Source organism: Channa argus, chromosome 19 (genome assembly GCF_033026475.1).
Source record: "Channa argus isolate prfri chromosome 19, Channa argus male v1.0, whole genome shotgun sequence".
Classification (NCBI taxonomy): Eukaryota; Metazoa; Chordata; class Actinopteri; order Anabantiformes; family Channidae; genus Channa; species Channa argus.
Window position 1 is genome coordinate 18,784,793 of NC_090215.1, and position 24,675 is coordinate 18,809,467.

Here is a 24,675-nt window from a genome sequence, read left to right on the forward strand (position 1 = left end):
GCCTGTATTTGGTGACCGAGTAGGCTGGGATTGGTAGACTTGTTCAAGGAGACCATGACAGCACACACACTTTTTAAGGACTTGCGCTGCCCTTCAGAGGGAACCTGAACCTGTGGACAGATCGGAGTTAAAGCTACACACATTCCCCACAGACACGGCTGCCGTTGAAGCAGAAATGCTCTCAGCGCTCGGGTTAAACCTAAGTTGGCAGATCCAAAGTGTGGATCCAGTGTGTTTCATAACGAGTTGAAGTAATTCCCAAAAGAAATAGGTTTTACGGTTAACTTGTCTAATTGATAGAGCACTTTAAAAGAAGCTACAATTGGTTCTTCCTTTACTGAGTCTTTACTGAGACTGTAGACATTTGGGATTTAATAATTGATTTGAATAGGCTGAATATAAATTATGCACTGAAATAAGCACATCATCTTCTACAGTTAGGACTAGGGTTACAATAATTTGCACTGTCCTTTGTAAACGCTCATATGAAGGTTTTTTTTTTTTAATGCATTTCACGCTCTGTCCTTTCTTATTGCCTTTAGCCTAGATCGTAGGGATCCACAAGAGCGTCAAGAGAGTCTTTTGACATACTGGTCACCATGATGTTGGCAAGGCTAGTAAATGTAAGTGTTGCCATGATGAAAAGCAGTGTTTTATTGGCCACTCTGATTGAAAGATTGATTTAAATATTTGCTTATTTAATACTTATTAATACATTAATAATACTATTTATACATTTAGACGAAAACTTTATGTATTTTATTATTATTACTTTATTATTAATGAATTTCTATATTCAAATAACAATTTAGCTTGGTTGAAGTAAAGCTGCAGTGTATTAAATCTTTTAATACTCACAGCTTTTCAGAGATCTTTGCTTCTAAATGCCTTAGAGTGAGACTCACTCAGAGAATTTCACCAATGTGTTTGATTAGTGAGTTTTGCATCACTCTTGCTTACTGTGACTGGATAATGGTTAGTACCTAAAAGGCTGTGCAGAGCGCAGTGGATTGTAGCAGTCAGTAGAAGAGTGTAGCAGTGCTGGATGGAGCAGAGTGGATTAATTTAGATTCTAACTTAAGTTAGATATAATAACTTTAGGTTTGGATACTATTTGAATGCGTAATAATGAACATCAGAAAGGTGCACAGTGGAATTGTAAATAATCCCAGTTATGATTTAATTTGATTTTAACATGAATATCATTTTTTAATATAACACACTTGTGAGCTAGAAAGTTTCACACCAAAATAGTGTGAAACCAGTGGGCTAGAAGTATGTTCCGCATTTTCCTGTGTGCATTTATGATAATAACATGTAGATTGTATACACATTTCCGTAGTCTACCACTACTAATGCTACTGAAAAAAACTCAAGTTTCACTATCACAAATCGAGCACAATCAAGACAAGTTTCCAAATGTTAAAGAATTCACTGAAATCCCGAGAAGAATTGTCTCTTAGCAGTAATGTTAGAGTGAACTGACCTTACCCTGAAATACAACTCTACCTCACTGCAGAAAGCTGAGTAGTAAACAGCTGGACGCCAGTAAAAATGTTTTTTTTTGCCACTGTTAAGCTGCTTTTTTAAGGAAAAGAGCAAAACTGAAACTTCAGTCTGCAATCTGGGATGTTTCTGCCACCAGTGCACCTCATTTGCTTCATTCATGATCGAATTCACTGACACTAAATAAGGAAACGGAGTTGGCTTACAGCATGCAATTTACTGTAGGTTACTGAATGACATTTTTCCAGCTCTGAACTTTAAAATACTCTGACGCTAAGTGATATTCTGCTTCTAACATTTCATGTCACTTTGACTTTCTGGCTACAGCATTGCTACTATATTTGCAGTTGTCAATTCAGTGAATATGGAGGTGTCATATTATCCTATTTTGTGCACGGGGAGTGAGTTCTGGTTTAATTTTTGTGCAGATAATGCCCAGATCAGCCCCAGAAGTGTCACATCTTCAAAAACATTCATAGCAGCAGCAGCAGTGACGGCAATTAATTCCGACTTTAGGAGCACTGGCCTGCTTTCTTCTACTTTCATCAATACCAAATGTTTCCACATTCTTGGGATAGTTTTTGTCAGCTCAGTAAATGAGGTATTAAAATTCTCCTTTGCTTTCAGTGGCTGTCTATCCAGCACACAAATGACTCTTTTAGAAATAAGTGATGGTGACGTTTCTCAGACGCCTCTGGATTCCGCAGCCAAATATCCCCCGTCTCTGTGGGGCTGAGCACTGCAGAGTCATTAAGAGAGATGATTTCACATCAATCTGTCATCAACCCCTTGCAAACCCCAGTGTAGAGTTAATGGGAAAATTATTAAATCAGCTAACAGGTGCATGATTTGACTCGGAATCAAACTGCCGGCTAACGGTTTCATCCTGCTCTCTGTTTTTGTCTGGCATGTCAGCTCATGATTCAGGAAAGGACACGAGGAGAGGTTACTGGTTTAATACACTTGGGCTAGTTTGAACAAAGCGGGAATGAAAACTAACTGTACAAACGCGTGTTGAAATGCAAAGTGTAGTAGTGTACACATTTGTTTTAAAGTTTTACAATTCAAACTTTATTACGTTTTTGTGCAATTTACAAAGAAGTAGTTTTTTATTTTAATCCAGCAGATGTCTATGTGTTTTCCTTTTTAGTTTTTTCCAAAATATTCCCTACAGTCTAATATGAACAACGTTAGCGGGCTACATGGCCGACCTCTCTTTTGGGTCTGCGCGCCCACTCATGTTACACCCCTCGCTCTGCTCGGCCCACCAGCAGGCTTTTCGACATGCTGCCCAATCAGAAGTGGGCTTGGAGTGAAGGAGATCTTAAAGAGACAGGAGCTAAATCGGAGCTGAAGAGGTACTACTGCATTGTAAATCCTCCAAAACTATTTCAGTAGAACCCCATGATACAAATAAAAAGCCAAAATTGTGTGTAATATGGATTCTTTACATATTGTATTAACATATTTTCTGGGGTTCCCCCTCTGATGTGCAGACAGATATATTTCATCAACTATTTGTCTGACAAATATTTAAGGTCCCCCTTATGATCTTTTCCTAGTTCACTACTATAAGTTTGCACTTGTGGCCTTAGATAAATCACCTTAACATCTACAGCAGTACTGACCTTTATCTTCCCCCTTGGATGGACCTTGGATGGATTGCAAACATTTTGTGATTCCTTAAGTTTACATCTAGCACCAACCCTGGTCAAAAAAATGATTTATTTATCACTTTATTTCATCACTTGCAAAGCAGATGACCTGTTGGTGCCTCAGGTGTATGTTCCAAGCAGAGTAGCCAGTGTTAGCATGTTAAGATACTGTAGTTCACAAGGCAGGTTCCTTAGAACCATTTACATTGCATGTCCCATTAGCCCTCTGCCAGGAATGTTAGTTAGTGTTTGAATAGCTTTCCACACTACAGTTTTCATTTGTACTGAGCCAAACTGAAGTAAGAAAAAGTTGCTTTTGACGTCAAAAGCATGGCATCGCATCCTTTGATGGGGCTGAGCACAACTACATTTCATTTAAACAAAATGCGAACACAATTTAAAGCCGTATTTGTGAGGCAATGAAATGTTTTTACACAATTCTTCTGCACAACATAAAATCAGATGTTTGCAAACTGAATTTATGAGTCGCAAGTCGTCAGATTAAGTTCATGTTCCATCATTGCAGTGTTTAACTCAGTGATGCATTTTGCAAGTGTTCATTCATTGTGGTACTTTGTACTATTGTACAGTGTATCATAACCTACTCACTACCACCATCCATCCTCTTGTTTTCATACAGCCAGTTTAATGCTTGATTTTCGGTCCGGATGTAGGCTCACATGAGGGTGCACAGAGACTGGCTGCTTCATACAAAGCCACACACGCGCACACACACACACACACACACACACACACACACACACACACACACACACACAGACTTTTAAGTTGTACCCTGTAAAGTCACCAACACCGGAGTCTTCAACATAATCGCTGTAAGTGCACTGACAACAAAGTCATGTTCTTTAGTAAAAGGGTTCACCATCTTCAGCTGAAGATTCTTTGACCCCAGATTGGATGTTTATGAGAATAAAGCCAGTGGCAAAGCAAAGGTTTTGTGGATCTAAGACCTTCTAAGATGAGTGGGCCCCTTGAAGCTTTTAGTTGCCAGGTGACAGAGAAAATTTTATTTCCCCCCCACACAATTCAACCAAATCTGCTGTTACGGACCTTGGGAGTAAGACTGCAGAGGGAAGCAGGACCTCATAACTATCCTAATTGATTTTACATGCACCAATAGTTAACGAGCATTTGGCCAAAAATGAGCAAGAGCTTCATCCACAGCGCTGTGCAAGCTCGACTTCTTTGGAAATGATTATAGCGGAGCAAATAAAACATCCCTTCCCTCTGCTCTAACTCCTGTTCCTTTCCTCTGTTGAGATTTATTGTGTTTATGCAGCTGGAAAAGAAAACGGAAACTTTTCATGCACATAGCTTTGAAAGAAGCCACTGTTTTTCCACTGTGATAAACCAGGTTTGTTTAGAGGTGGAGGAAGAGTGGCGGATGGTATTGTTTAAACCCCCGCTGAACTATTTCTTCCTCTGATCACTGGATCAGCGTGGAACTACAAACAGACAGAAACCAACAAAGGAGACATTTATCCTGTGTGTGTTTGTTACTGGTTAGACGTGGCTGCCTGTGCATACCAAACGTGTAATGGAGCGCGCACACTCCCCCTAATTGTTATTCTATTGACTCTGGGATGTGGGGGTAGGGAATTAGGCACAGTCAAACCTGCTGATATGATACGCGTGCAGTTGCTACTGGTGAATTAGCTTTTTTTCAGACAGAGAGATACTGTATCCATTTGTTTAGCTTGGGTTAAACAAGTAAAGAAAAAATGTATTTTTTATGCTTGAGTTTACAAAAACTTTTTTGGGGGGGAAAACAAGCTTTCCTGTCTTCTTTCCACATTCATTTTTTTGTTGGCTACGTGTAAATAATTAAGCAGGAATAACATTACAGATGGATTACATTCATAATTTAGACATTTCATAGTCTGCGTGCATTTCTCTGTGTTGCTTGCATCAGTCACAAAGTATGTGCTCCCACTTAATTGTGCAGCAGAGACGGGGTCACAGGGACAGGGAGGTAGGTTTATAGGGAATGACAGAATAGGGAGGGGTAAATATCAGACTGCTCCTTAGGTTTGTGGTCCTGCTGCTCCAAGGCCCCATGTCTCCTCAGCTCCTGTCAGCTCATCAAGGCCAAGTCCCTGCCTATTCCTGCTGGAAACCGCATCAAAGAGCCGGGGGAGCCTTTTATCCAAACAGAATGCCGTCCCTTGTCACAGCGGAGGATTGGCAACGAGCTGCACGTGGATGGCAAAGTTTAACACGGTGGAGTGAAAGTCAATACCCTGCAGAGGTGCCGCAGCTCAGACAAGAGGGAGAGAAGCGGTGAAAAGGTCACCGGGAAAATGGGATCTTGAAAGACACAGCTTGTCGGAGACGAGAGCACACGCAAAGCAGGAAGCCAGATGATGGCAGGCAGGCAGTTAATGTCACGGTTCACTCTTTCCACCCTGCGCCAATTCTGATACCTCACAAGGCCAAACATAGCATTTTTGTTTTTTCCGCCAGTTACTGTAAAGCTCAGTGCTTAGTTGTGAAGTTGGCTTGTGTACACAAATCCTCAGTTCACGTGTGTGTGTGTGTGTGTGTACCTCAACAAAGACACCGACTTCCCCATCAAATTTCCCTTTGTTTCGACCTGTAGCCAAAATCTGACATGAAAAGGCTTGACTGCACACCCTAAAGACACAGAAGAGCTCTTTGTACTCAGGCTTGTTCTGCTCCATGCCATTTTTAATCTTGAGCAGAAGCAAAGAGAGCTGCTCCTCTTATCTTAGATGACATGGAGGCTTTGCTCCCTCTCTCTGGCGCTCTCTCATCTTGCTCTTCTGAAACCTAACCCCCTTTCATGCTTTCCCCTAGTGGTGGTTGTGGTGGCAAAGTGATACACTGCGTGAGACTGGGAGAATTTTGTTTAGGTTATTTCGTCTGAAGGCTGTTGCATTTTAAGTGAGGGTAAAGAAGGGCAGGCGGCGAGCAGGGTATTACCTTCCTGGGCTGTGTTTTTCATCAAGTCCGTGCACCACATGTTGTCATTACTTTAATTGCAAAGTGGTTGAACAGCACTATTAAGAGCTTATTTAACTTTTAATCTTGGGAAGGCAGGTCAGGTTTTCTTTTTTTTCTTTTTTTCGATAGAGGGTTCTCTGCTTTCTGTGGTTACAGACCTCAGAACTGTGGCAGATACCTTGGTTTATTTAGATGGTGAAACAACCGAGAGGATCTGAGGCTCTGATTGGTGATACTGACATAAGAAAACCAAGTGAAACTTAACGCTTTTATTATGATAAACATAATAATTGTTCTAAATAAATGCTACAGTATTATCTTAAATGTTTAGCTAAATGTCTGTAAAAAAAATGTAGATACAATTGTACAAATGTTTATTTGGTAGCTTGCAAACATGATGATGGGTTTCATTTGTGTCGGGATTTACAAGTCTCAGCTGGAAATGACGTCACTCACTCTAACTGGGTTAGTGCTTTTACCCGACACATCACGGCGTAGTTTGCACAGACAAAGGCTGTAGCAACAAGTCTACAGATAAATACACTAAGAAACAGTGTATTTCTACAGCTTTCACTCTGTTAACAAATGGAGCAGCCATATTAGATTGAAAGGTTCTGACTTTCCGAGTTGGACGTCGGACTTTGGGGGTTGTTCCATTTGAAACCATTTGACCTCTGCACATTTGCAGGTGGAAAAAGGGTTTTCCTGATGCTACCTGCAGCCTTTCGACATGGCAGGAACTGGCACACACACGACCTGACAGGAGAGGAAAACAAATGTGATCAAACAAGTCAAATTAGCACCTTTACTGAAAAGAAGGAAATTTGTGGCCATGAAAAACTATAAGTTCTGTAAATACAATAATCAGATATTTGATAGATGATCATTTAATCGAGACAAACATCTTTAAAACAGTTCTGTCGCAGCTGCAATGTGTCTCTTTACATTGTCATTTGTTGTGTCTGTGAAGCTTGAGAATTGACGCCGGAATTTAAAAAAAAAAACATTCTAATGATCTTTTATTGCTTGATCAAAAAAACAAAAGTTGTTTAGATAAGCACTAATATTTGAAGGCAAACTGCTAGTTAGCTTGGTTGATTAAAATCTCCAACTTTTTTTTTTTAACTGTATCAGGAAACATCCTCATGTATTTGGACTTGAATTTGATCAACACATTGTGTTGTGTAAAAAACCAAGTTGCTTTATTCAGGAGGGAAACGAATAACAAGACAATAATGTAAAACTGAATAATGGGCTTTTTATGAATTTGTAACACAGAGCATATTTGTTCGCAGAGGATAAGTAAGTCAACCATTAAATCCTGAATAGTCGTTCTGGGTACAAGGTACTGTGAGATGACAGAACAGGAGTAGGCGTACTTTATCCGAAGCGTGAAAACACCGTGTCCCCATAACATGTTGCATATTACCACAAAACCAGAGTCCAGGAACATGCAGAATATGGACTGTATCCAATCTATTTCTACGGCAGATCTGAGCTTTTGTATGGGGGCCCAAAGGGACTTGTTTTCTAGACGTCAGCCACCTTAACAGACTGAAGCCCATCTATGAGCCCTATAGGTTCAATTTGTTCCGCCAATTATTATCCACTGCTCTGCCACAGTGATGGAAGGTGGTGTTCAATGGGCCTGAATGCCACCTCTCTCTCTGCAGCCCGCCCCGACAAAGAGGGAGCCCCTGCTTTTTTCTGGGGGTCCAGTCAAGCATTCGCTGATAGATTGGCTGGGGCTCTAACCAGTCAGGTCTTCAAAGAGACAAAGACGATGGGGAGGCCGGCGGGGAGGGGGAGGGGGAGGGGGGCCAGCGGTGAAGAAGAATGACCTGCCAAATGAGAAAGAAGACATATTGAAAAGGACAGACTGAAAGGGAAAAAGAAAAAACATATTGAACCAATGGAGAAGTACAACCTTTTGACCATCTGGCTTGGTGGGTGACAACAGCCTTCATCTGTATTTTTAGAGCTGTACAACACACCAAATTACTCTGTCAGGAAGATTAAGGAGTGTCAAAGGGCTGTGGAGTGGGAAAAAAGAGCAAAGTCCTCCCAATGGGCTGTGAATAGTAGAAATACCTAAAACTCTGTTACTGTAGCTTATGCCTGAAGCTCAGTTGCTTCATTGTGACTATAAATATGATATGAAAACAGCTCAGACAATGTAATGAAAAAACGCAAAATAAGAAGCCAAGCAGCAGAATAGAACACTTCCCCTTTCTGTGCAATATATTTTCATTTCTGTTCAAACATGGTTGAGCTCATCTCCAAAATGATCTCACTTTCCCGGTCCTCCTTCTCCCGAAGAGAAATTTGCGAGGGACTTGAGTCTGAAAGCTTCTTTTTGCTGCATTAATTTCATGATTGCTTAAATGAAACACTGCTATTTTCTTGCTCCGTGCTAAACAGGGATCAGATCTCCATGACCATGACTAATCTTCTGCTGTGCTTTTTGTGTGTGTTGGCATGCACCTCATTTTTTTAAGATCTTTTTTGCCAATTTGGAAAACTAATTGCTTTGACTCTGACTGGGGCAGCAGTAGAATATAATGCAGTTTAAGGGTTCATCTTTTATGCCCATAAATCCCTCTACAGATGCAGTCGTGTACAACACCAGCTCATTAAAATGCATTAGGACATGTTTGCCGGCATGAGAGGGAAGACTTTTTATTTTTTTATTTTTTTTACCCCTCATCCTTTGCATTTTCTACTTCGCTGGTCAGTGATCCAAGGACCCTGCACCCCTGGCAATCTCCACACGTACTCCAGAGTTTTTCCCCACCACACTGGTCATTTTATTCACTTGCAAATACCCTGAGATGAAATGAGTTGCTTTTGTGGTGCGTGCAAGAGCCTTTCCCTCCACGGCTCACTATCTGCTACCTCATGTGTCCCTCTTCTCATTCCTCCATGGTTTCCTTGCCTGATTTCCCCCTCACCTCTCTGCTTCCCCACCCTTCTCTCGAATGATTTCAACCTTTTCCTGCTGTCAATCTATGACTCTTTCTCTCTCTCCCTCCTCCTCTTCCTCTTCTTTCTGCTGCATGCTTATTTTCCCATGCCCAAGGTTGTAGATGGCTGGATTACGCTGGAGCCGGGGGAGGCCGTCCCACTGATTGTAAAGAGAGGAACAATTGGTTCTTTAGTCTGATTGGATCTGCAGATAGGCAACACCAGGGATGAGAGTGTGTAGACAGCTATGAGAGGCAGACAGCAGCAGTGACAGAAGAAGCACCTCAAGGAGATATATACATTTATATTTCTAAATGAAAAGAGGGAAAACTTTACAAAGAGGACAGTGAAAGGGAGCGTGGACTCAAGGTGACTTTAGGGAAACTGATGCACTGCAGGCAGTAGCTTTCACAACTTTTACAAGGGAAATTTAGTGAGTGTGCAGGCAGAGGAAGAACAAAGAGATAAGAGAAGAAGAAAAATGAGCGTTTTTCACGGAAGAAGGACTGAGAAAGAGGAATAAAGTTAAAAAGCAAAAAGGTAAGGCATGGAATTTGTACTAAAAAACAAAACAAAAAAAAAAAAAACCTTGACTTTCACCGGTCACGTTTTGAAACACAACAGTACCAGTACGAAATGCCAATAATACTTTCAAGCTGTAAACACGGAATGGCGAGGATGACTTAAGGGTGACTGGGGATTTGTGCGCTGTAAGTGAGCACTGAAGCGCATGGAAAGAGCTGAGATGAATGAGACACGAGGTGGGAGTACTGTATCATTGCTGCACCCAATCGATAGCTTTTTTTTTTTTTGGTGTGTTAATTGAGAGACAATGTTTACAGATGCAAATATATTGCCTGTCTGCTTATCAAAAGTAGGTCACAGTGAATATTTGGGGAGCCCCTGCCTCAGCTGGAGGGGGGGGTGGGTTGCTGGCACATTACAAAACTGCTCAGTTTTGAGCTCAGACTCAAAGCGTTTCTCCAATTCTCAGCACGTCTGCACTGTCGCTGCATCAAACAAGTCATGCTGAAGGAGAGGAATGTCTATCTGCTTTTCACGGACCTCTGTTTGGCATTCAGACCTCATTCCTCAGCCCCAACCAAGGTTCTAGTTTCTCAAGATGAGGACAGTTTCATTTTTCTTTTTCTATCAAACCCATTAAGCCTGTCTTGTAAGCTCGGGCCGACAAATAAGAGCAAGATTGGCATGTGCACTCTCGCCGGGGCAGAAAGACTTTTCTTGCCATTATCAGTGTCAGCGAGAGGCAGTGAAGGATCCTCTGAAAGATGAGCAATGTGCACAGGCCTCCATATTAACACAACCTTTCAGCTTTCTGTGGTGGTGCTTCTTTTCGAGATACCTTAAACGACACCGCAGCACAGAAAAATATCTAATGAAGAGGAGGATTCTCCAGCTTCAGCCATGTGGTAGCTAGAAATTGTACACCCAATCTTCCTTCTGGAAAAGAAAAACAATGAAATCCAGTATTAACTGAGCACATCTGATCCCCAAGACGCCACTGTTTTTCAATTTGTGGTGGGGTGACACTCGTTGTAAAGTTTTCCAGATGACACTTATGCATGGTGACATCATTTCACCAGTGGCTGGGATGAACGCCAGTTTGTGGGATTTAATTTCTCTATAAATGACAAGGCTCCTTTTATGGCCTCCACCAAGCAATGAGTGAACTAATTGTGCCTTGGAAAGAGAAGGAGTGAGGTTAAAACGAGAGAAAGGAGTTTGAACATAGATGTACAGTAGATGCTGAAAACCACTTGCAAGAACGCAGAAGGGGGATGAAATCATACCAATTTGTCGGTGGTATTGTGGGTACAGACGTAGAGTAGCAGAGAGTTGAACAAACTTCTGAAGCTCAGTTGGCACAAAAAGCAGATAGAGACTGGAGGCAGGGACGAGTAATTAAAAACAACTTACAGTAAACGAGCTGCAGGGGATGTGATGCTCGTCACGGCACAGCGGTGGCGGCGCACACAGCTGCACAGGCTGTGGCCCGGGGAGCTCCCTACAATTAGAGAGCACGGCAGAAGCAGGTTCAAAGCCTGCCCCATGCCAGCGTCTGTCCTCGGGGGGGGGGGGGGGGGTGCAGGGTTAGGGGAATGAGGACGAATAGAGGGTAGCAGTCTGACACACGCACATACAGGCATGCTGTGCATCCACAGAGAACTCATATTCATATCCACACACACAAACAACCGTGTGATCTTGAGAGAGTAAGACCAGAATACATGCCTCCCTCAGTCTGACTGTGCCGTCTCTCGCTGTGAGCCGGCTGAGGAAACAGGGCTGCTGCTGCAGGCTGTGACAGTACAGAGGCTTTCAGAAACCAGACCTGGTCATTTTATTCCGTCTTTGCACAAACACACACAGACACACACACACACATATATGAAACGTATCAGAGGCCATGCTGTGACTACAAGTTAGTGCAGCAGCAGAGTTTGAACTTAATTATGTGTAAATAAGTAGGTAAACATTAGCATTTAGGAATTTAAAAAGGATGCTTTGCAGCCCAACGCTCCGTCACGCTCTGTCACGCTCCACACGCAGGCCGGGAAGTGGAAATTAGACTTCGCAGCTGTATTTAAGGAAACCCTGCTAGACTAGCACCAGCTCAGCTTATATAAAGATGGTGTCTCATGCCAAGGGTTTTGCAACAAAAAGCAAAGTGCGTCCTCCCCTGGGTCAGAGATACATATACGTTTCCTTCACGGTGGCGTCGCGTTCCACCATGCAAAATCAATTGTGGTTAACAAATTGGCCATGACGATTAGCCCTGCCAGGGTGGGTGGAACCCTTTTCATGGGTCCACCCAGTTTTTAAGGACCTTTTCCACAGTCTGGTAGGCCTCTCTTTACAGATGCGCTGAGTGGAGAACAGACATGGTCACTGTGAAATTAACACTTAATAAACAGGGTGAACCCATACTAATGTACCACACAGTGAGTGGACCCATAGTAACCTCCGTCAGCGAGGAGCAGGAGGTAGGTGGCCCTGAAAGCTCTGGGTGAGGGTTTTGGTAACATGACTGATATAGCAATTAGTATGAATCAGTTTTCTAGTGGATGATGTTTGGCAGCATTGCACAGAAAATCAGAAAAAGATTTTGGTACTAAATGGATATTTCCATTTCTTACTTTGAAACTATGTATTTTTCTAAAAATCCTTCATATAAATCAACGAATAAAGCTGCAAATGTAACTTTTTTGTGTGAACAACGTTTGCCAAATAGCTGCATGATTTCCTTTCAGATTGTTGTCTAAAGAATGTGATGAAGCACTCAAGCACGACTCTTAGCTGAACTTCGATCCCTAAAAGTATTAGCTGTATTAGTTAGCAGACGTGTTTGCACGAGTTACTACACCGGAAAAGAACGCTTGTTATTAGTGACTCATTAATCTAAACAGGTGGAGTTCTGCCTCAGCCCAGTGATGTTCGCTCAGTCGTGCTGCAGCAGTTATTTCCTGTTTGTTTGTCTCCACTGGAAACAAAGATTCACCTCTCCGTCTCATGTAGCAGCAGTTTGATATAGTCTGTTGTTGTCAGATCGCAGTTAATGGAGCAGCAGGTGGACTTGGAGTAAGATGATACAACAATATGGCTCATCATTTTGTCACACCAGCTGCTCCCCCCTGACAATCATGTCCCCTCCACTGTCACTCAATTTCTTCCTCCAGCTCTTCTTTGTGGGGTTTGTTGCTTCTCAGAACAAACAAAACCCATCAGATGTTCCGTTGCCTCTTAAGCCTTTTTGACTTCATTTCTTCCCATTGTGTTTGCTTGATACCAGGACTAAACCCTGCCAGATTCTCAACGGGGAAGAATGTTTCAGATCAGTGGGAAAATACCTCTTCCTCTTAAGTCTGGCAAAGCTCTTTCATGTGACTGCACCTCACTCCTCATCCTGGTACCTTCCCAAGGCTTCCATCCAGCCTGCGTGGCAAACGCCATCTGCTTTCTCCTTAAACAAGCGGAATGCCATGAGATTAGCAGAAGGAAGACGTGTGAAATGTGTTGCCGGCACAATTACGAAGCATGTCACCTCATTAGGTACGACAAAACGGAGCAAAATGCTTGGGCGCAAGCTGTGACCTTTGAGGGGGAGGAGCTGAGAAGGGGATTGTGGGCGAAGAACAGGGAGCTAATTTTACTTCATCATGCCAACCAGGCGGCTTGAATAGGCAGAAAGGAGGGGAGCAGCCAGGTCAAGTGTCAGCCGTCCTGCCAAGCCGCCCTCCCGGGGTTTGTCTCTGCAGACATACAGCACACACACATACACACTCGGCCCAGCGTCCCGCTGACAATGCAGCCACGCCCCCCACCCTTCCGTGCCTTTTGTGCCTCTTCAACAATGATTAACTGAGTTTGGTGATTCAGAGAGAGTCTACAGCAGCACAATGCACTCTCTCTTACAAAACATAATGGAGTCAGCCCAGTCTCTCTTTCTTCCGCTGTCTTTTTTTAAATCTGCCCTAAACTTTCCATCTCCCCCCTGCTTACAGTCTTTCTGCTTTTCTCCTCCACCCTCCACCCTCCTGCTGCCTGCCCCTCACTTTCTCTCTGCCTTTTGACCATAAATCCGCCTATTTCCCCCTCCTCGGCCTCGTTAATGCAGCGGGAGCGGGCAGATGCGGCCGTCCTCCTAATGCATAAGACCAAGATGCAGATGGAAAGAGGCAGCGGAGGGGCCGTGTGCCGCATGTGAAAAGGTATCGATTAGCTAAAATCGATGGCTAACCTTAGGAAGCATCTCCTGCACAAAATTTGCCGAATTGACCTTGCTGATCTTAAAGATTCCTATGATGTTCGTATCAAAAAAAGAGCCAAGCAGAGGGAGATAGTATTTAGAACCATGAAATCAAACATCCAGGCAGCACCTTGAAAACTAAGATATGGAAAAGAAATACACAGCACAGTTGTAATGAGTGCTGTGCAGCACTGAGGGGAACTTGTAGAACATGTAGCGAGTAAAGCTGAGCTGGGGTGTTAACAGAAACACTGCAATCTCTGAACATCACACCCCTGGGCCTTTTACAGGAGGTGTGAAGGAGCTCACCTCTCCGTGACAGGAAGAGGAGGAAGGAAAGGGAAGACTACACTTTTCTCCCTTCCTTGATGATGTGAAGTGCTTGATTGTCCTGAGCTAGAGGGAAAGGAGCCGGAGCCCGTGGTAGCCATCATTTCTGTTTTCTCCTCCTGGCTCAAAAAGTGGGACTAGTTATGTTTTCATTCTAAGTTTTATGCAAGTTCCCGGAGCTCAAGCAGTCAGGAATGTGAATTTTTGCATGATTTTATCTACTACTGTACCATAACATGGACATATCTTTATCAATATATCTGTTGGATTTCTTGCAAAGACTGATGAGTTTAGCAGAGAGACTGGGGTCAAGGAACAAGGCAACTAAGTTTTGAGCATTGCATTTACCTCTGAAGTTGGAAGTCAAAGCTCGACTTGACCATGTTCCAGTACTACACCATGTTACCATAAAAATACCAGTTAGCCAGTGTTAGCAGGTAAAACATTACATACATATACCATGATAAAATTGATTTAATGAGACACAAATAACACAGAGGTGCTAATAAACAGCGCATTACTCCAGCTTTCACACAGTTTGGAGCAGCCATCTTGGATTTTGAGGTCAGAAACTGTGGCTTGATATCTTTATACTAGACTTAATATTTTTCGTCAAGAAAGCATGTGAGCACTTCCCAAGATGTCAGACTACTCCCTTAACAATGAGTTACATTATCATTAAGCTAACGTGCTTGTCTGTTTGAAAATATACCTATTAACACCTATACATCTAAAGCTTCCTTCTTAAAATAATGTGTGCTATTTGTTTCATTTGCACATAAATAAAGATTTAATCAATGTGTGTTTGTGGAGTATGTTACTGTATGTGTTTAAACTGCTCAGCAGACATGTGCACATCAGCTTAGCATATATGTGCTAGTTTCAGTGCTTTGTTCTTAATTTTCTAAAATTGTTGTAAGGATGCTTTTAACAATGAGTGTCAATATGAGATAAATATTTATCTAAAAAATTAGAGGCAAATATTATAATATCCTTGTTTTTGTCAGAGCTGTGCAACAGATTTCCACTGTTGTAAGGGATTAATACGCTATTATACAAGACACATAAAACCTAATCTGAAAAACAAAAGTTTAAGTTTAATGTTTAACTTTTTATCTAAGGAACTAAGTAAGTTGAATTGAATTGAAGGTGGTAGTCGGATGATTGCTATTGTTCTGTTTGGACTGCTGTACTTTCTCACTATCTTCCCATATTTCTTGTCAGCTTCTCCACAACACACTGTAACTAAAGGCAAAAATCCCCCCTCTCAGCCAAAGCAGGTTCATTATTAGCAGCATAATAAGCATCTTACACAATGCACAGTATTTTGCTAAAAAACATGCCATAGCTAATGTCTCTGCACTATTTTAGCAAACAATCAATGTTGCCATTTTACTTAATTAACTCAAGTATAAAAACCCTTTTTGGCAATATGACCTCTATTTTCTGCGGTTTCCAAATGATATATTTAATATATTTATAATGCTTATAAAAACAGGTGGCTGAAATGTAGAACCTGACAAGTAGAAGGCTAATTTGGAAACAGGAAGAAAGACAGCAAATGTGTCATCTGCAGGACTCCAACAGTGCAACACATCCTGGGCTCCGTGATCATCAAAAGGATGATGTCCAAAAGGACATAAATCTGAGACTCATCTGTCAAATCCTTTCTTTCTTTCTCTTCCAGGACTCAACAACAGCCAGCCAGAAGGGAACCAGGAAACCACTGCACTCTTGAAGAAAAAGTCTTCTCAAATCTGTGCTTTTCACAATGGGAGACCGGTTGAATCTTCCAGCACTTGCCAGCACATTGCTCCCTGTGGCCCTCTGCATTTTGACCTTACTGACTCACAGCCTTCTGGGTAAGCCTGCAGAGGAGGACAATGCAGGCAGCTCAGCACTGCACCAGAGGGTGAAGCGAGGTTGGGTTTGGAACCAGTTCTTTGTCCTGGAGGAGTACACTGGACTGGAACCACTTTATATTGGAAAGGTCAGTGCTGATGATGATTCATAGTGTACTGTACAACCAAGCACACAAACACTCAGTTGGAAGTTTTTGAGGTTCAGATAAGAATAATGAAGTCGTGTTTGAGCTAGAAGAACCTAATAAACTGCCAAGTAAGTGAATATGGACACGCTTACGTTGTAAAACCTGAGGATATGCAAAGTGCTCAAGCTTCTGACTTAGCAGGTGAGCTGCTTTTCTGCTTGACCTTTCCACTTGGTGCACCTGGTGTGAAAGGAGCCCCAGCGTAGGTGTTGCAAAGAAATTTTAAGCACAACTTTCTGAACTACCTATAGGGCGGCCCGGCAGCCTGGAGGTCATCTGCTGCTTGGCCAGAGCTGAGCACATGAATACAAAAATGAACATCAGGGGTGGGGAGAGACAAACATCAGTGAGTGAGGGAAAAAAAAAAATCCCAATTTTTTAAATCCCTGGATGCACTGCGTCTACACAAAGACACTTTGAACAAGAGCCAGACAGAAGTGATTGAGGTAATTGACTCGAACTGAGGCTTCACTCGGCCTGTCCTGCTCCACAAAGTGCAGAAGTGGGCCACATGTCTGCAACACAGCTGACATGCTCTGAAAAGAACTGATGAGGAATGCTCACAAAGGAGCACTTTCATCGCTCAGTTGCTAAAGTGAATGCTACATTTGATCAATAGTTGTAAGGCCAGTCGTCATTAGTGGAGAGACACACAACAGTCTTGGAAACTGCAATGAAAATTGCCATCACATCACAAAAAAAAAGTTGTTTTCGGTGAAGCTTTTAGTGACAAAGTTGTTATGTTGAGCTAGAGAGTGGCGACGCTAAAACGACCTTGTTTTAAATGCACGGTCACTATAACCTGCCTGCGCCAAATTGTCCCCATAAATTTATGTGCATAATTGGTGCTTTTAACAGGCTGCGAGTGTTTAGATTTTATCAGCTGTAGTCAATTAACATTATCATTTTGTAAACTAGCCAAATGACAAAATGAAACTGTTGGCTGCTCACGAGTCAACATGCAGCACGAGCTGGTGTCTGTACTGCGTTGTCTGAAAAAGAAAAGAGCAGGAAGTAGATTACAAAATGTGCATTAGCCGCCTACACGAGTCAGGCTTGTACGTTTAAGGCCCCTAACAGTTGAGGTCTGACTGCGGCTAATGTAAGCTTATATTTAGCATATTACATAAATAATACCTAGGATCTCTGGGGTGGTCATCGAGTTGAGCAGCAGCGTCATGTCAGACAGCAAAAGGATCATGTGAGCTAATCCAGTGTTAGCACCTAAAGGAGAGACAGAGGTGTAGGTTAGATTTAGTTCTTTTAATTCAATTTACCTTGAATTAATCAACCAAATGTTTGAGCCCACATTTAACATTACAATCTGCACACACACACACACACACACACACACACACACACACACACACACACACACACACACACACACACACTTTAGGGATTTGACTCCCCAAAGACCAAAATATTTAGACATTCTCTATGATACATTCTTACCTGTGTGTCTAATATGAAACAACCCCCTCCAGTGGACCCCACCATTTTGGCTCTGTACCCTAAGCTGCGATAGCTCATAGTGACGGATGCAGAGACATTGCGGCAATATGACTGATCTGCAGTCAGTAGGCTGGCTGCATAACAATGGCTGTAACAATTGTGCAAATCAAAGCCAGAAAAAAGATCTGCATTAAATAGATGTGTGGTTTAGGCAACCATTCATGGTTATATTCATGGTTAAATTAAATAAACAATGATTATTGGAGATGGGTTGTCAAACTTTGGACAGATTTGTGCTAACAGGATGTGATGCCTCTAAACGCAGAGTAGTGTACAAGAATACATCGTTTTCGAGTTACATTTTAGTTATTTTTCATGATGGTTTTTAAGATGCAAACACAAAAATACTACTGCAGCATGAAAACAACAGAAAATCTTGCATGCAGAGGTGTAGAAGTACACAAAGATCCGACTTTATGTTGCTGATGACCTAAAGGTACGAGTCAAGTCCAACAAACTATGGCAAACAACAACATCAGAAACAAGGGTAAGGACAAAGATCTGTGTTACTATAGAGCAGGGGTCACCAACATGGTGGCCGTGGGCACCAGGTTGCCCACAAGGACCACATGAGTAGCCCGCAGGCCTGTTCTAAAAATAGATCACCATAGCGCCACTTACCAATAAGATGCAGCCAACTTTTTTGTTGCTATTCTTTTTTAAATCACATTTGATAGTTATTGTGAGAAATCATTAAAATGATCGGTGGCTTCACATAGATATCATTCATTTAACATATAATTAGAAGTAAATTTAGCAAATTTGTTATTTCAAAAGTGTTTATCAAACTGGTCGCCCTTCACATTAATCAGTACCCAAGAAGTAGCTCTCAGTTTCAAAAAGGTTGGTGACCCCTGCTATAGAGGCTTGGTGTGGAATGAAAAACAGTAACAGGGAAAAATTCACAGTTTCACCCATAATATCGATAACCTTGTTTCTTTAGCAGGCAAGTTTGGGTACGACAAGTACAAGTTTTACCCCAGTTTACAGAGAATTTGTGAAACAATTACATGATTTAAATAGGTCTGTCAGAAAAATCTGGCAAAGCATCTAATCCCAACGTTTGGCTCAGGTTTGACATTTTAAAAGCCTTTCAGTCTGTGCCCTAAAAGCATCAGCAGTAATACATAGGTAGTAAGAGTATTTCTGCTCATATACAGATATTTATTGTTACTGTGATGTACCAGCGGTAGAAAAACAGAATAATGATCTTTTTCAACTCAACACAGAAACTGTTAAAAGTCTCTGATTAGCTACAACAATGAGCCTTTAAGTATATTTAACAACAAAAAATTAATTAGCTTTAAGTAATTGCGGGTCCATCATATCATTAATTTTACTTTTCTAAAAATACCAACTTGTTGAAACTGAATAATAAATATAACTCTGGACTGAATAAAGTGCGATTCCTGTCGAGCATTCTGTCAGAACTTTGATGTAAGATCTTGCAGTAGCCCATATGTGATGCTTTCTTATCCCAAATTACTAAAACTGTGCTGCCCTGATCTTAAAGCTCTGATTCCAGACTTGTGATTGAATTTGCTTCACTATTCCCCCTCGACTTTTAAAAGACGGTAGTACTAACCGCTCAGCCTGTGAAATTTCCCTTTGGGGATGATGCAAACGTGCCTAATTATGGTTCTGGAATAATTTCACTGGCACCACTTGGGAAAACAGGATTCCAAAAAGTCACATGCTCCAGCGGATAGAGCAGTAATAAGTCCTGAGAGAGTGCCCCCAGAGCTCTCGAAAAAAGTGCTGTATCTGCTTATGTGCTATAAAAATTTACTCACAGTACCATCACTATAGTATATTCACTTCTGTCCTACCTCTTCTTCTTCCCCACTTACTGTTTTTTCACTCATTCCTTTCATGCCACCCACCCTAATTTTTCCAAGCTGAATGAAATAAATGATTCTGACAGCCTGGGCTACTACCCAGAGAGCCACTCAAGGCAGAAAGTCTTTGTAGGATATGACAAAGCAGAAGAAATACAGTATGTACTGTAGACTCCCTCCTATTTTACCTTCAGCACAACCCACCTTGCCTCGTCTCTGTATCTGGAGCTTGGGGAGCATTTGGGCTTTGGACTGAGGGGTAAGATGCAGCGGGTAATTGATAGCCTGAGTGTCAAACTCCTTCCTTTCATAGGCTTGGATGGAAAGGAAGGATCAGCGCAGGAGAGGGCGGATGAGATGGAGGGACGGCATCGACCTGAGATATATCGCCATCAGACATGGGGCTGAAGCCCACAAAGGGGTGTTGATTAAAAAATCTATTCTGGGCTGGGCTGGGCTGGGCTGCATAGCGCTTTGCAAGAGTGTGTGCAGGTGGGCGCGTTGTCCGAGGAGATAGGAAAAGCTGCATTGTCTGCTGCTTAGTAATGGTAGTTATTGTGAAAATTGCTGCTGAACTATCACCAGGATAACAAAAAGTGCTGTAGCTGCAAACTTTTAGCAGTTTGACAAACACAGCTTGGTCATTTGGCGTAGTGGCCCCAGACTGCACAAAGCCAAAGCAAGGCTCCTGAAAGGAGTGTGTTTAGAGTCAGACCGGCGATGTTTTTGTCCGAGTTGTGCAGCGTGCTCCCTGTGCACGCCTGTTGATTATATACGAGGCAGACATCAATGGGGGGCATTTAATTCTGCTCTGCTAGTGTGATGGCAGCAACTACTCATCATGCTCAGAGACCCTCTAAGTACAAAGTAAAGAGTGATTGCACATCAACAGCCTGGCATTTGCACTCACGGGCCACAAAATGTCTCTGATTGCTCTGCAGGGCCAGTGGCAACACACAGGCTGTAAGCTGTGATTAGATGTCTACTTACAGCTACAGTATTAAGGTTAACCACACACCGCCCCTGGAGGCTGTGGAGTTAATGTACCCATATCCATATTATACATACTACAGGGGAATATGATAACAAACTAATATGTAATACGTGCATTTTATTGTACTGTATTAGGTAGATAGGTAGACAGACAGATAGATAGAGTTATAGTGCTGGCTCTCTCTTTATCAGCATAGTGAATTTGAATGGAAGTAATTGCTTAATTGCTTTAAGTAATTAAAAAGTGCCATCGGCTTTTATTTGTGGTTGTTTATGTCCACGTTAGACAAACAGTTTTATAGCCGGTAATAGACTAAATTTGTCAATGTCTAAAGTGGGACTGGAACAAAGACACAAGGGTTTTCTATATCCATTAATTTTCCAATATATTTTGTGATTAATTAATTGATTGTTGTGTCTATTATGTGTCGAAATGATGCCACTGCGTGATAAATTTTTATAAATAAAAAAAAAATAGATATACAGTTTACAAAGATATAAGATAAAAAAAAACAAATTCTCATATTAGAGCAGCTGAAACCACATAATGCTTTGTATGTCAGTAACTGCCTGATGACCACTGTCTGTTGAAATGAGCTGACGCTGGATATCATGCTCTACCGAGCTAATAGTGAAGCAACATTTATGTTTATCCTCATTTCTAGGACAGCGTTTCTGCTGTCAGTCTACTCTTCAGCAACACATGTTCAGTTGGACTGACATCATATGATTGACTTGGACAATCAGGAACTTTCCATTTGTTTGCCCTCAAAGAGTAATTTGGTTGTCTCGTCTCTGTGTTTGGAATCATTGTGCGGATGCATTGTTCTAAAAATAGGGGACTCGGACCTAATTAAATGCCCTCAAAAACATCTTGTGTCCTAATACTTTTGGACTGCACCACACATCGGTTTTGGGGAGAGCTTTCTGAGATTAAGACGATCCCCTTGCAGTTTTTGACAAATTGTTGATGCTTTTTGTTGTCTCACATTACTTCCCAGCCTCTTGAGACGTCTCCAAATAACTTAAAAGTTGATGTTTACTTGTTGAATAACCTGTGAACATCTGTTTAGCTACACTCAGACATGGACAAAGGGGACGGCTCCATTAAGTACATCTTGACGGGTGAGGGCGCGGGGACCACTTTCACTATTGACGACAGCACAGGGGACATCCACGCCATCCAGAGGTTGGACCGGGAGGTGAAGGCGCAGTATGTTCTCCACGCTCAGGCCTGGAACCGCCTGACAGACAGGCCTCTAGAGCCAGAGTCCCAGTTCATCGTCAAGATCCAGGACATCAACGACAACGAGCCAAGGTTTCTGGACGGACCCTATCGGGCGTCCGTACCTGAAATGTCCAAGATAGGTGAGCAGAAGGAGAAAAAAAAAAACAGATGGACGGAGACAGAAACTTTTCTCTTTGCATATTTGTGGTTTTTTAGGGAGTGGCTGCTGCAGGTTTGCAGCTGTGGTACAGCTCTGTAGAGTTATTGTTGTCACTTGTTCTCACAGGCTTGTCTCCATCTGCTTCATCCACTATTCATAAATGCACTTTTGTGGTTACTTTGAAGTAAATAAACATAGTTAATTCCTGAACCTGTTCCAAACGCAGACGGAAAAACCCAGGCCAAGTGATGTTTTTGTGACATGATTGTATTGCTGATTTGGCATTTCTCCTCTGCTTCTTTCTTACTAAGGAACATCTGTGATCCAGCTGAGCGCTACAGATGCAGATGACCCCACATATGGAAACAGTGCTCGGGTGGTCTACAGCATCCTGGAGGGTCAACCTTACTTCTCAGTGGATGCAAAGACCGGTACGACTGCACACATGCTGCAAAACATTTGATCTGTAACCAGGGAAACCAGAATTTTATCCATTACACCAAGAGTCTGATGGATTTCAAAACCACTTTAACTACATTATTTGCTGCATATAAACTTGTGGTGACCACAATGATGTTGACCACGGACGGCCAGCAGTTGCCTGACAGCTACTGTTAATCCCCCATCTTGTTTCTAATACTGCATCACACCCTAATTGCACCACAGTCTGATTTTAACAGTCCACACATTAGGCCCCTGTGTATATCAACCAGCTCCGAATGTGGGAAACTCAGCATGGCTCCTGTTGTTGCTATGAGACTATCCAACACTTGTATGAAACATGGCAGTCTTTTGTTGCAACTTGCTGTTTCTTAAACTCCTGGCACTCGGCAAAAAAGCTCAAAGCGTGAGTTCTCGGTTGAAAATAAGGACGGACTATAAGGCGGGGAGCCCCGCGGTGTGGTTCAGTTTTTTTTTTAATAAACTTTCAATATGAGAAAGCTGAGACATTCGAAAGATATGAACTTATTCCTCTGCCTTTAAAGGGCAGTGTGGACAATGATTTAGCATGTTTACTATGGATCAAACGATGCTACTGTTTTAAGGTACAATTGACATCCATCACTTTATGTACTTTATGAAAATCAGTGAACAGACTATCCTGTGCTGCACGATCTCTCGCAGTAAACACAAAATTCCCACCTATTTGTGTCCACAGTTAGCTTAGCTTAGCAAACTGAGGGAAATCGCTAGCCTGACTCTGCTGACCAATATGTTCAAATATTTGTTGATTGCCTTTTATACAACAGAAAAGTTACTTTTATGTTTAATATTAAAAAAGTAGGCCTAGCTGTGGGTAACAAGGCTAAAGCCAGGAGGTGGTTAGCTTAGCTTAGCATAAAGACAGAGGGAAACAAGCCAACCGAACAGTTTCCAACAACGTTAAATATGTTCCACGAGTATACAAAAAATTAATACTGTAATATTAATACGTTTTTTAAAATTAATTTTAAAAAAGCAAAGCTGGCGTTTTTCCCCTGCTTCCTGTCGTTATGGTCCATTAACTAACTACCTCCTGGCAGCTTTAGTTTAGTTTAGTACAACAATTAATTGAAATTGCATGATATAATAATTGAAAATAATTCTCCCATAAAAATATTATTGGTGAAAGATGACAGATAAATAATTATAAAGCATCATATAATTTAAGTGACTGGCAGCTAATGTTTGAGAGAGAGGGACTGCAGAGAAAAACCACAGTATATCATTTTTGAAAATTTGGTGATAAAGAAGGTGCAAACACCCATGTGAAACTCCTGAAGTTTGGTAACAGCTACTCTGACTCAAGCTACCACATCCAAAAGCCCATTAGTTCCTGAAAGCCAGGAGTCACTGGCCATTGTTTACCACAGCTGCCTCATTTCCTTGTTTGTCAGCAGTGAAATCTGTTGAGCTGAGCCGCAGCCAGTCAGACTGCTACTAATGTGGGTTCATCCATCACTGAAACACCACAGGCTCTACAGCTATCAATCAGCCTCCCAGGCTCCCGGCTTTTGGTGGTTAGTTGTGAAACTGGAACTCAGAATGGTTGCGTGCACTCACTTCCTCAATGCCTCACTTGACCATGGTCGAATTCTGCTGTGTGTGTGTTCGGTCTACGTACGAATGTTTTTGGTGATGACACACAGTGTTGAGAGAGACTGAACAGTCAGAAAGAGACACTGAAGATGGAGAACAGGTCGACGGAAATAACCAGGCTATTTTACTCTGTCTGGGTTTGGAACTGTTTTGCACTTGTCTCAAGGTTTTTTTCTTTTTCAATTATTATTTTAGACAAGGACCTGTAGCCAGTCTAGTTTTTCATATCATGCAAATGTCTGAATTTGAAAAGCTATTCTACAGTCCAACCATGGAAACTGACTTACATTTCTAGAGGCCAACATCCTCTCATGTGAGTTCATCAAAGATGGGACTCACTTATTTTGAATGCGAGAATGCAGAGCTACAAAATATCTCTTCCTCCTACCACATGCTGGCACTTTCCATATCGTACAAACAAAGACAGGCTTTGTCGTGCACACAGGAAACCACGGTACAAAAGGGGTTTACATCTCTCGATGACCAAGGAATTAGACTTTACCAGCAAGGACCAGGCAGATATTTTACGGGTTATTTCCAGTCCTCAATACCAGTTAAGGAAACTGGGGTAAGCATTGAGTACAGCATTAGAAGTAGGGCTGGT

The 24,675-nt window shown here is 42.0% G+C and overlaps 1 protein-coding gene across 3 annotated transcripts in view; it reads left to right on the forward strand.

The window, feature by feature from the left end:
• Positions 1-24,675, forward strand: part of LOC137104922 (cadherin-20-like) — a 72,101-nt gene that overhangs the window by 34,041 nt on the left and 13,385 nt on the right. For 2 of the 3 annotated variants that reach the window (XM_067486801.1, XM_067486803.1), the window contains exons 2-4: positions 15,896-16,198; positions 21,678-21,972; positions 22,304-22,423. In XM_067486801.1, coding sequence (XP_067342902.1) covers positions 15,980-16,198; positions 21,678-21,972; positions 22,304-22,423 — 634 coding nt within the window. In that variant the 5' untranslated portion in view covers positions 15,896-15,979. Of the gene's footprint in view, positions 1-9,247; positions 9,651-15,895; positions 16,199-21,677; positions 21,973-22,303; positions 22,424-24,675 lie in introns of those variants that run through there. The other variant, XM_067486802.1, reaches the window with a different exon arrangement.